Source organism: Choloepus didactylus, chromosome 1, assembly GCF_015220235.1.
Source record: "Choloepus didactylus isolate mChoDid1 chromosome 1, mChoDid1.pri, whole genome shotgun sequence".
NCBI lineage: Eukaryota > Metazoa > Chordata > Mammalia > Pilosa > Megalonychidae > Choloepus > Choloepus didactylus.
The window spans coordinates 109,693,133-109,705,971 of record NC_051307.1 but is presented as its reverse complement, the minus strand read 5'-3'; the positions used below and the strand labels follow the sequence as shown (position 1 = coordinate 109,705,971).

The window sequence follows — 12,839 nt, the reverse complement described above, 5'->3', positions numbered from 1 at the left end:
TCAAAGAAGGCACAGAGACAAAAGAAAAGGAAAAGAGAAAGAGAGAGAGAAATAAAACAACAACAACAAAAAAATATGACAGAAAGCAACAAAAGGAAAGTTAGCATTAACCTAAAGTAGAATAAAGAGTCAGACAACATCACCAGTGCCAGGAGTCCCATATCCTTCCCCTATCCCCCCACCGCATATGCATTTAGCTTTGGTATATTGCCTTTGTTATATTAAAGGAAGCATAATACAATGTTTCTGTTAATTATAGTCTCTAGTTTGCATTGATTGTATTTTCCCCCAATCCCACCCTATTTTTAATACCTTGCAATGTTGACATTCATTTGCTCTACCTCATGTAAAACATATTTGTACTTTTTAGTACAATTGTTGGGTACCCTAGGTTTCCCTGAGTTACACAGTCCCAGTCTTTATCCTTCCTCTTTTGTTCTGGTGTCCCACATGGTCCCAGCCTTCCTCTTTCAACCATACTCACAGTCATGTTTGTTCAGTGTACTTACATTGCTGTGCTACTATCTCCCAAAATTGTTTTCCAAACCTCTCACTCCTGTCTTTTCCTTTCTATCTGCAGTGCTTCCTTTAGTGTTTCCTGTAGAGCAGGTATCTTGTTCACAAACTCTGGCATTGCCTGTTTGTCTGAGAATATTTTAAGCTCTCCCTCATATCTGAAGGACAGTTTTGCTGGATATAGGATTCTTGGTTGGTGGTTTTTCTCTTTCAGTATCTTTTTAAATTTTTTTAAGATATTTGAAATACAACTCTATTCTGATTCTAAACAAAAAGGAATGGGTATGACAGTAACAAACAAGACTTTATCACTGAATATTGTGATGTCACTGTAGCAGTCTTATATATGAAACTCAAAAAGGAAACAACTGTGTTCCAAAATAGCTAAATATTCAGGTCCAAAAGATGAAGGTTATTTTTTTAACTGCCACATTCACTCCAAAGCCCATTCATCTCCTTCAGCATCCCAAAGATTAAGCACATGATCCGCTTAGCTATATAATAAAGTGGCAAACACGGTGCACCACTGACATCACAGGACAGTTGCCTATAAAACTAGACTTCTAACGCTGGGCTCCAGCTTCACTTTCTCACAGGTCGTCATCCTCATCCGGCAGAGCAGTTGTCTGAGCAACCTCTGAGTCATGTTCATACTGTGCTGCCAAAGCTGGGTCCATGACAACCTCTGGTGGGGCAAGAGCAGGCATGGCCACAAACTCCAAGCTAGGGTCTCCAGTCAGTTTTCTAGCAGCCAAAGGAAGGGCTTTTCAAAGTTGTAGTTACTTTTGGCAGAAATGTCATAGTAGTGAAGATTCTTCTTTCAGTGGAAGACGATGGATTTTGCCTTAACTTTCCTGTCCTTAATATCCACTTCGTTGCCACACAACACGATGGGGATGTTTTCACACACTCGTACCAGATCTCTATGCCAGTTAGGAACATTCTTGTAAGTAACTCTTGATGTTACATCAAACATTATAAGGGCACACTGGGCTTGGATGTAATAGCCATCTCTCAGGCCACCGAATTTCTCCTGATCAGCTGTGTCCCACACATTGAATTTAATAGGACCTCTGTTGGTATGGACCATGAGGGGATGGACCTCAACACCCAAGGTAGCTACATACTTCTCAAATTCACCAGTCAAATGACGTATCACAAATGTAGTTTTTCCAGTACCACCATCGTCAACCAATACAAGTTTAAACTGAATTTGCGGTTCTCCTTGGGCAGCCATCGTGATGGTTCTTCCAGAAGCATTTCTGTCCCCCGTCTGATGAGCTCAGTTATCTTTTTGATATATACCTAAGGAGTGGAATTGTTAGTCCATACAGTGACCATATGTTTAACCTTTTGAGGAACTGCCAACTGTCTTCCAAGGTGGCTGCACCATTTTACATTTCTACCAGCACTGTATGAAGGTTCAGTTACTCCACATCCTTGCCATCTGTTTATTTTATTTTATTTTATTTTATTTTTTTACTTAGGAAATTGTTTTGAAATATTGAATGGTATTTGCATTATGCTAATATGTAAAAATACAGACATGGAAAATCAATCAAATAATGCCGTCTGGAGGAAGGGCAAGATGGAGGCATAGAGAGGTGTGAAATTTAGTTAGTCCCCTGGAGCAACTAATAAACAACAGGAACAACTAGTAAATAATATGGAACAACTGCTGGGGGACAACTGTGACCGCCCATACATTGTACACCAACCTGGAATGGGTGGAATGGCTGAGATTGCAGCATAAAAGCTGTAAGTAAAAACTGTGGAACCGTGCCAGGAGCCCACTCCCCCCATGGCAGGCTGAGCTGCAAGAACTCACTGTGGGAGAAAGCAGCATTCCTGGAGCAAGTGAATATAGCTCAGTCTAACTGGGGTTTTAATTAACAAATGTGGACAGCTGAATACAAGCTACAAGCATAGACAAACCCCTAACAAGCAGCAAAGTACCCTGAGGTCACTCCCAGTGGAGAAGAGACGGAGCTGACGGAAAAAAAAAAAAAGAATTAAAAAAAAAAATACAGAGGGTTTTAGAGACAGCTGACCTTAGAGAGCCAGAAAACTCCTATGTCCCAGGAAATGGAGCCCACAAGACCAGGTGCTATCTCTGGCCAATGGGTGAAACTGGGGGACCAGAGACTGGCTCTGAAAAGGGGCTTTCTTTCCCTTTTTCTCTCTCTCAACTTGAGTGGCTCAGTGGAGAAAGCCTCAGCCTTAGCACTCTGACCCAGACAGGGGTGGAGTTAACAGAGTGAGAGAGACAAAGGAGTAATTCAAATGCAGATGATAACTCCCTAAGGCATGTATCTTCCCTAAGAAGAAAGAGATAGGGCCCCAGCTCTAGTGCCAGCCTTCCCTTCACAACGCAGACCCCAGGACCTGGGGGGAAACAATCAAACCAGAAACAACCTAAGCTGAGAACTAAAGGGGCCACACCTCCTTTCAACAGTCAGGAGCAACAGGCTGACAGGCGCTACCTACTGGACAGGTTAGGAAAAGCACAGCGGCTAGAGGCTTAACAGGAAAGTCTGTCAATCTTCTAAAATATACCCTCAGGGAAACTTGAAGCTGAATATAATCCCATTCTGAGACCTGAACCCATTCTGGTCTTGGAAAATCCAATTGCAGTCACCAAGGAAACCAGATGCCTAGACAACAGAAAACTACAAACTACACTAGGAAAAATGAAGATACGGTCCAGTAAAAGGAACAAACTTACACCTCAATTAAGATACAATGGAGATATTGTTTCACTTTAATGAAACAATCAATAAAGATTTTCAAACAAATATTCAAAAAAAATTAAAAAACCAAGTCAATGAGTACAGGGAAGATATGGCAAAGGAGTGGAAGGATATAAAGAAAACACTGGGCAAACATAAGGTAGAAATCAAAAGTTCGAAAAAACAACTGGCAGAATCTATGGAAATGAAAGGCACAACACAAGAGATGAAAAACACAATGGAGACATACATCAGCAGATTTCAAGAGGCAGAAGAAAACATTCAGGAACTGGAGAACAGGACACCTGAAATCCTACACACAAAAGAACAGATAGGGAAAAGAATGGAAAAATATGAGCAATGTTTCAGGGAACTGAATGACAACATGAAGCACATGAATGTATGTGTCATGGGCGTCCCAACAGAAGAGAAGGGAAAAGGGGCAGAAGCAATAAGAGGAAATAATCACTGAAAATTTCCCATCTCTTATGAAAGAGATAAAATTACAGATCCAAGAAGCGCAGCATAGCCCAAACAGAATAGCTCTGAATAGGCCTATACCAAGACAATAATCAGATTATCAAACACCAAAGATAGAGAGAATCCTGAAAGCAGCAAGAGAAAAGCAATCCATCACATACAAAGAAAGTTTGATAAGACTTTGTGCAGATTTCTCAGTAGAAACCATGGAGGCAAGAAGGCAGTGGTGTGGTTGATAATATGGCGGCAGGAGCTGCCTGGGCATCTCGAGGAGGTGATGGGGCCCACATCCAGAAGGAGGGTCTGTTTTTGGGCTAGTGTGGCGGCCGCTGTGGACCTGGAAGTCTGGGCCAGTTGTTGAATGAGGGGAGCCAGGCCCTCCCCGTGACAGTCCCCTGGCACCCCCCCACCCCAACCCAGGCCCCACTGTGTCCTTCTTCTGGCAGAAAGCAAAAGGCAAAGGACAAGAGATGACCTCAGATGTCAAATCAGTTAAAGGAATTCTAGAGTCTGAGTTTTTTCCTAGAGGAAAGAGGGTGAAATTTTAAAGTCCCGGCTCTGCTCTTTACTAACTCAGTGACCTACAACAAGCCTCAATATCTGTACATTTCCCACAAAAAAAAGCACCAAAAATCATGCCCTGCTGGAGGCCGCAGGACCAAGTCATGTTGCAATCAATGCTATTTCTGCCAACATGGACCCCCTCTCGAGAGGCAGGACAGAGGCACTCAAGAGGCAACTAAGCCACAAGGAGGCCACCCACTTTGGTGACCTGGGCAGATCTTGTCTAGATTACCAGACTCAAGAGACCAAATCAAGTCTTTCAAAGACCCTTGAGCAAGTCTTGCACGACACTGTTGTCCTCCCTTATTTCATTCAAGTCATGGAACTTCATAGAATGGAACATTTGGTTAAATTCTGGCTAGAAGCTGTAAGTTTTCACTCTACAACTTGGTCCTGAATAAGAGCACACAGTCTAAATACCGTGAAGCAGAGCTCATTGGCTGAGCCTGTCTCTCCAACTAAAAAGCACAAAAATACAGCATCTTTTGTAACCGAATCTCTTGACAAGCGATTGGAGGATTCTAGCTCAGCACAGTTGCTTATGACCCAATCAGAAGGAACTGACCTGAACAACAGAACTAAAAACACTCAGCACCACTTGCTGCTTTTCCAGGAATGTGACAATGGCCATTTTTTCCATCTTGAAACGGCCAGAGCAGGAACTCGTCAAGTTTCCATGGAAAACCAAGAATCCTCCAGACTTACAGTAGCCAGTAGAAGTAGTCCCTCTTCTCCACTATCAGGAAAACTAATGAGAAGTATAGAACAAGATGCAGTGAACACTTTTACCAAATATATATCTCCAGATGCTGCTAAGCCAATACCAATTACAGAAGCAATGAGAAATGACATCATAGCAAAGATTTGTGGAGAAGATGGACAGGTGGATCCCAACTGTTTTGTTTTGGCACAGTCCATAGTCTTTAGTGCAATGGAGCAACAGCACTTTAGTGAGTTTCTGCAAAGTCACCATTTCTGTAAATACGAGACTGAAGTGCTGACCAGTGGAACTGTTTTGCTGGCTGACATTCTCTTCTGTGAGTCAGCCCTCTTTTATTTCTCTGTGTACATGGAAAAAGAGGATGCAGTGAATATCGTACAGTTACGGTTGGCAGCTGATAACTTCCAGTCTCAGCTTGCTGCCAAAAAGGGCCAGTATGATGGACAGGAGGCGCAGAACGATGCCATGATTTTATATGACAGGTACTTCTCCCTCCAAGCCACACATCCTCTTGGATTTGATGACGTGGTCCGATTAGAAATTGAATCCAGTATTTGCAGGGAAGGTGGGCCACTTCCTAACTGTTTCACAACTCCATTATGTCAGGCCTGGACCACCATGGAGAAGGTCTTTTTGCCCGACTTTTTGTCCAGCAATCTTTATTACAAATATTTGAATGATCTCATCCACTTGGTTCACGGAGATGACTTCCTGGGAGGGAGTGTTCCCCCATCTGCCCAGGGCTCTGCTGTGCCCCCTGACGAGAGCCACCTGGGCAGCCCTGACAGCTCCACTTCCCAGTCCAGTGTGGAAAAAGTCAGTGTGAAAATTCTGAAAAATTTTGACAAAGCAATAATTATAGATGCTGCAAGTCTGGATCCCGAATCATTGTATCAGTGACATATGCAGAGAAGATGACATTTGGAAGAGTCCGTGACCTGGGGCAGTTCATGCGAGAATCTGAGCCTGAACCCAATGTGAAGAAATCAAAAGGATTCATGTTCTCACAAGCCACGAAGTAATGGGGGCAAGGAAATACTGACGGGGCCCAAGAAGAGCTGGCTTGAAAGACTACTAAAATGATAGTCAGTGATGTTATGCAGCAAGCACACTATGATCAACCATGAGAAAAATCTACAAAGTCAGTTCTGCAGATAAACTCACTACCCTTCCTCTCTACATGGGACATGACTCACAGGGGTATGTCTCCCTGGCAATGTGGGACAGGACTCCCAGGGATGAGCCTGGCCCTGGCATCGTGGAATTGAGAATGCCTTCTAGACCAAAAGGGGGAAAAGAAATGAAACAAAATATAAAGTTTCAGTGGTTAAGAGATTTCAAAATAAAGTCAAGAGGTCATTCTGGAGGTTATTATTACACCTTATATAGATATTCCTTTTTAGTTTCTAGTGTATTAAATAGCTAGAAGGTAATACCTGAATCTGTTGAACGGTAATGCAGTAGCCTTGATTCTTGATGATGACTGTATAACTATATAGCTTTTATTGTGGGACAGTGTGATTGTGAAAACCTTGTGACTGATGCTCTCTTTATCCAGTGTATGGGCAGATGAGTAGTAAAATAAAGACAAAAAATATATAAATAATAAGGGGGGTTAAGGAGTATGGGATGTTTTGGGTGTTCTTTTTTATTTTTATTTTTTTCTTTATTTTGGAGTAATGAAAATGTTCGAAAATTGATTGTGGTGACGAATGCACAACTATATGATGATACTGTGAGCCACTGACAGTATACTTTGGATGGATTATATGGCGTGTGAATTTATCTCAATAAAAATTGCATTTTAAGAAAAACAACAAACAAACAAAATAAATAAAAAGGAAGGCAGTGGTGTGATATATTTAAGATACTGAAAGAGAAAAACCGCCAACCAGGAATCCTATATCCGGCAAAACTGTCCTTCAAATATGAGGGAGAGTTTAAAATATTCTCTAACAAACAATGAGAGACTTTGTGAACAAGATACCTGTGCTACAGGAAATACTAAAAGGAGCACTACAGACAGATAAGAAAAGACACTGTGTTTGGAACACAATTTTGGGTGATGGTAGCACAACAAGTACACTAAACAAAGATGACTGTGAGTATGGTTGAAAGTGGAAGGGGCATGTGGGACACAAGAAGAAAAGAGGGAAAATAAAGACTGGGACTGTATAACTTAGTGAAACCTAGAGTGCTGAACAATTGTGATAAAATATACAAATATGTACAAATATGTTTTTACATGAGAACAAATGAATGTCAATCTTGCAAGGCGTTCAAAATGGGGAAAAAATGCAATCAATGCGAACTAGAGACTATAGTTGGTGGAAACACTGTATTATGCTTCCTTTGATATGGCAGGGGCAATGTACCAAACCCAAATGCCTGTGAGACGGGTATACAAAGGAGGGGTGTGGGACTCTTGGCGTTGGTGATGTGGTCTGACTCTTTTATTACACTTTATTTTAGTTCCATCTTTCCTTTTGTTGCTTTTTAGCTGTCATTTTTTTTTCTTTCTTTTTCTTTTTCTTTTTTGTCTCTCCATCTTCTTGGACTCTTCCTCTTTCTTTGTGGAAAAAATGGAAATGTGCTTATACAGATAGTGGTGATGGTGGTGAATACATAAATACATGATTATGCAGGGAACCATCAAATGTTTCCTTAGGATGGAATGTATGGTGTGTGAACAAAACCATCTTAAAAAAAAAAAAGGTTGATGGATGAACCTGGAGGACATCATATTGACTGAAGTAAGTCAGACACAAAAGGACAAATATTGTCTGTAAATCAATCATTCGTTCACTTCCCCCTTTTGGTCAAGAAGATGTTCTCAATCCCACAATGCCGGGTCCAAGCTCATCCTCAGGAGTCATATCCTGCATTGCCAGGGAGATTTACACCCCTGGGAGTCAGGTCCCACGTAGTGGGGAGGGCAGTGAGTTCACCTGCTGAGTTGGCTTAGCTAGAGAGAGAGAGAGAGGGCCACATCTGAGCAACAAAGAGGCATTCAGGAGGAGGCTCTTAGACACAATTATAGACAGGTTGAGCTTCTCCTTTGCAGTAACAAGCTTCATAAGGGCAGACCCCAAGATAGAGGGCTCGGCATACCGAACTGTTAGTCCTCAATGTTTGTGAGAACATTAGTGACAACCCAGGTGAGGAAGTCCATCATGTCAGCATTTTCCCCAGCTCCTCAGGGGGGCTCTGTATATATATTTTTATTCTCCACCCAAACTACTTTGGGATGTGTCACTATTTCACACTAACCTGTACAAACCTACCAGATCTCACTTCCTATTCAAAGTTCCATGCAATTATGGTAAGAAATTAGCATATTTTAAATACTCATGGGTATAACTTAATGCCTAAATAATTTAGTCTAAAAACTCTGATTCTAAAGGAGGGAACACTGATGCAGGAACACAAAAGTAAAAAATAACTACATATACTCATAATGCAAATTAAGGACCTTCTGTGTACCAGCTCTTTGGGTTGCTGGGAGGCAAGTGTTGGACGTGGGTACTTCCCTTAAGAAGAGCACAATGGAGTTGAGAAGCCCATATATGCATTAAAATCATTAAAAAAGATAATAGCTAGTTGGTTATGAATTGACAGAACAGGAAATCATATGCTAAAGGGAAAAGGGATAGCAAAGTGATTAGAGGAAACATGAAAGAATTTAAAAGAGGCAGGAATCCTGCTGGCAGTGAAGGGCAAGACTACTGCAACTTCCTGCTAGCTATTCTGCATTTGGTTGTCATTAGCCCCACCTCTCCCCCACCCCCACCCCTCTATTTCCCACTGGGCAACCACGGTGATATTATTAAATTGTAAATCAGACAGATTCCTTCACTCCCCTGCTTAAAATCCTCCAGTGGCTTTCCTTGTACTTAGAATGAAACACAAATTATCATGCCCTAAATGATCCTGCCTCTACCTCTCTGGCTTCATCAGCTAACACTTTCTTCCGGTGTGGGTTCTCTCAGCTCCAACTCTAAACTTCCACCCTGTGCTTTGTGATGGGGCTCTGCAAACCACTTTTCTTCTTTGTCACCTGGCTTCCTGCTAGGTTCTGAAAACAGGCATCACTCCAGGGAAACTGGAAGCAGGTGCTTTCCTTTCCCTTCACCCCGGACAGCAGCAGTTGGTTCCAGTCTTCAGCTTCTTTTGGAACTTCCAAAACCAGCCTCACTGTGCCTGGCATGTAGCAGTGGCAGCCAGGCAGAGCCTCCTTTACAGAGACCGGAGCAACAGCTGCAGAAGGAAGGCCCCTCTTACAAGCCTCCACTTCCCCAGCCCAAGAAATGGGTGTTCACACTGTTGAAATATCTAGTGGAATTTCAGTTTGACTAACTGGACTTTGAATGACATAGTCCCTCATTGCCTTCACTTCAACCACACTTACCAGTTTTTTGTCCCTTAAATGCACCACACTCATTGCAGAGCTCTGCCAATTCCATCTGCCTGAAAATTCTGCCTTGAGCTCCTCACATAGCTGGTTGCTTCTCATCATTTGCTCATTATCACCTACTCAGAGAGGTCTCTCCCTGGACCACCATATTGAAAAGTATCTGCCAACCAGTCACTCTTCACCCCCTTCTCTTGCTTCATTTTCTGCCCAACACTTACCATTCTCTTACTTGAGTTCCTTGTTTAAATGTACATTATCTGTCTCACCTACTAGAATGTAGCTTCATAAGGATAGGAACTTTGTCTTATTCCCATCTCCATGCTTATAAGTCAGCACAAAGCAAGAGACCAATTAATGCTTATTGAGAGAATAAATGCATGAATGATAAGAGAAGGGGAAAGAGAGCATTTGGGGCAGGTGGAACAATATAAGCAGATGTTCAGAAGAAGAAGTAAGCGTAGGTATAAAGGAGATGGATAAAAGTATACTGTAGCTATAATTAAGAATTAGTGGTAAGAAACAAGATTTGATAAATATGATTGGACCATATTGGAAGCTCTTAAATGCCAGCCTCAGACTCTGAACTTTATCTTGTAACCACTGAAGATTTGCTAACTGGGAGACAGGATAGGGAAGAAGTGAGGTTAAAAAAATAAAAAGCAGGGGATAATAGTGAAACCAGTGTTCATAAAACATTTATCTAGCAGAACACTGAACTGATCAGATGGGTAACCAGATACGCAATCATAGGGGTCTGGTTGTGTGATCAAAAGAATGACTTCTGGAGACATTTCTAAGAAAAATTCAACACAAACTAAACTGAATCCTAAGGAGAGATGTAATACACCAAAGTTGTGAACCCGGGATAGGGGCAAACAAGTAATGAGACACTTTGAGAGAGACCAGGAAGTCAAGGGGAGACAGATTTCTCTTGATTATATTTTGCTTGCTGTACAGAGTACCACTTATCTCCTCCAAAGGATCTGATGTTCACAGGATCTGGTTTTGAAAGTAGAAGGGATGAATTCTCTCTTAATTTTCACTTATAATTTAGATCTTCCCCCCACCTATCTCCCAAAAGTGCTGAAGTACATAGGGTTCAGTATGAAAGGTAGCTAAGGCATGAGAAGGGGTGTGCCTGGTTTACAACGACAGCCCAATAACCAAATGTAAAAACTTAGGAATAGCTAAAAATAGATAATTTTTATGAAGAATGTCAATTTATGTAAATTATACAAAACTTATTTTTTTCGCATTGTAAATATCTTTACAATTCTTACCTGTGCAGTGGAAATCTTGGCCACTTGAATGATTTTCTCCATAGAAAGGTAGCTCTGCTGTGCAGGAGTGGGGCCAATGCAATATGCTTCATCTGCCTGTTCAAGAAATATTACATACTTAACAGACTGCATGGCTAGTGCACTACAGCACTGCTTCAGGATCATTTTATTATATTAATAGAAATGCCAACTCTCCAAGAACAATGCAAGAATTGAGAAAGAGAAGTACTAGCTCATGCCTATGTTATAAAAAGAATCCAGTCTTGGAATCATTTGTATGAAGAGAATGTCAAAACCTGATTTTCATGAATAAACCACACACTAGAAGGAAATTAAAGTGCCAAGGGATAAAAAACAACAGGTATCAGCTATGCTACTACTATTAGCAACAAGAGTTTTACATGTATTTAATGCAGAAAGTTTACAGTTTGACAGCACAGACAAAATATACAACAGATGTGTATAGCAAGAAATAAAATTACAAAGTTTGCTCAAGTTTTTATATAATTATTAGAGAATGATGATAATGTTCCTTTCATACATTTGTGAACTATTGTATACTGTCCCTTAAAATTTTCACATAATCCTAACATCCCTTGAAGTAGACCAGATAGAAAACATCATTTTTTCACTCAATGACTTACTGAACGCCTACTGTGTAGCAGGCTTTGATGTAGGAGCTGCCTATCAGCAGTGAACAAGACAAATGTCCCTGTCTAGAGGGAAAGACAGACATTAAGTGTACATTCACACACTTAATGACAGCTGTGATAAAGGTGTGAAGGAAAGCCAAAGGACATGATGCAAGTGGGAGGAGGACCTGATTGGTCTGAGGGTGATCGGGGAAGGCTTCTTAAGGTTGATTAGAACTAGGCCTGGCAAATGTGTAGAAGGTGTGGAGTAGAGAACAGAAATGGGGATCGGGGAGAGCCTCCCAGGAAGAGAAAAATATTCGAAGGCCCTGAGGTAGGAAGGAACCAGCCCCATTTGAGGGACTAAAGAAGGCGCGCATGGCTGCAGCAGAGCGTGAACAAGGGGCCCAACTGGCCAGAGGTGAGGCTGGACAGACATGAGGGGACAGATTTCATAGGGCCTTGTGGGAGGTTAAAAGCTTCGAATTTTCTCCTTAGAAAACACCTAAAGGGATACTTTTTAACTTTTTTTTTAACTTTTAACGCCATAAAATACAAACCCATTCTCATTCTAAAGAATGTGAACAATATAAAAGCAAAGTAGTCCTTTGGCACTGTTCCCTTCCCCCATTTCAATCCCCTTCTAGATAGAATCACTATGACCAATTTGGGACATATTTTCCATATGTATATTCCTATTTACTCATATATATTTACATAAACACATGCAATTTTTTTTTTAAACACAAATAGGATCATACTATACCATTATCTTCTGCAATTTTTTTTAATATATTAGAGAAGTTGTGGGTTTACAGAACATCATGCATAAAATACAGGATTCCCATATGCCACCCTATTATTAATACCACCTTGGTGTTGTATATTGGTTACAACTGATGAAAGCATATTTTTATAGTTCTACTACTAATAGTTTCGAGTAATTCTTGCTAATTCATATAGGTCTACCTCATTTTTTTTTGTTTTAGTATGGAGGTACCATAGTTCACTCAATCATGTACCTCTTAATGGACATTTACGTTGTAACGGCAAAAAACTTGTTGCAGACAAGGCTGCAGCATACACATATGGATGAGCCTTTTTGTCTGCATATATGTATGAGCACTTCTCTGGGAGACAGATCTAGAGGAATGTTTACAGGGTTGGGTTGTAACATATGCACATTTTAATAGCTTCTGGTTAATTGTCCTTTAAAATGGTTTTTCCAATATATATTTCCATCAATATATATGAACATACTAATTTCTAACCACTTTCACCACCACTGAATACTGCCAATCTTTTAGATTATTGCTAATGTAATCAATCATTTAAAAAAAGGTTTAAAGGAGGGAATTAACATGAACAAAATTTGATTTTAAACTATCAGTCTGGCTGAAGTATAGAAAACATATTGTGGAGAGGGAGTCAAGAGTGGAAGCAGACAGACTACTTAGGAGTCTACAGCATTAGACCAGACAAGACATAATAGTGATTTTGACT

At 40.9% G+C, this 12,839-nt stretch overlaps 1 protein-coding gene and 1 pseudogene across 2 annotated transcripts in view; both read right to left on the bottom strand.

The window, feature by feature from the left end:
• The window catches only part of MCCC1 (methylcrotonoyl-CoA carboxylase 1), a 71,392-nt gene that overhangs the window by 46,527 nt on the left and 12,026 nt on the right, over positions 1-12,839 (bottom strand). For both annotated transcript variants that reach the window (XR_005217417.1, XM_037839772.1), the window contains exon 4: positions 10,705-10,800. Coding sequence is in view for 1 of the 2 variants with exons in the window: in XM_037839772.1 (XP_037695700.1) it covers positions 10,705-10,800 (96 nt within the window). In the remaining variant the exon portion in view is untranslated. The remainder of the gene's footprint in view (positions 1-10,704; positions 10,801-12,839) is intronic.
• LOC119537251 lies at positions 630-1,919 on the bottom strand (annotated as a pseudogene).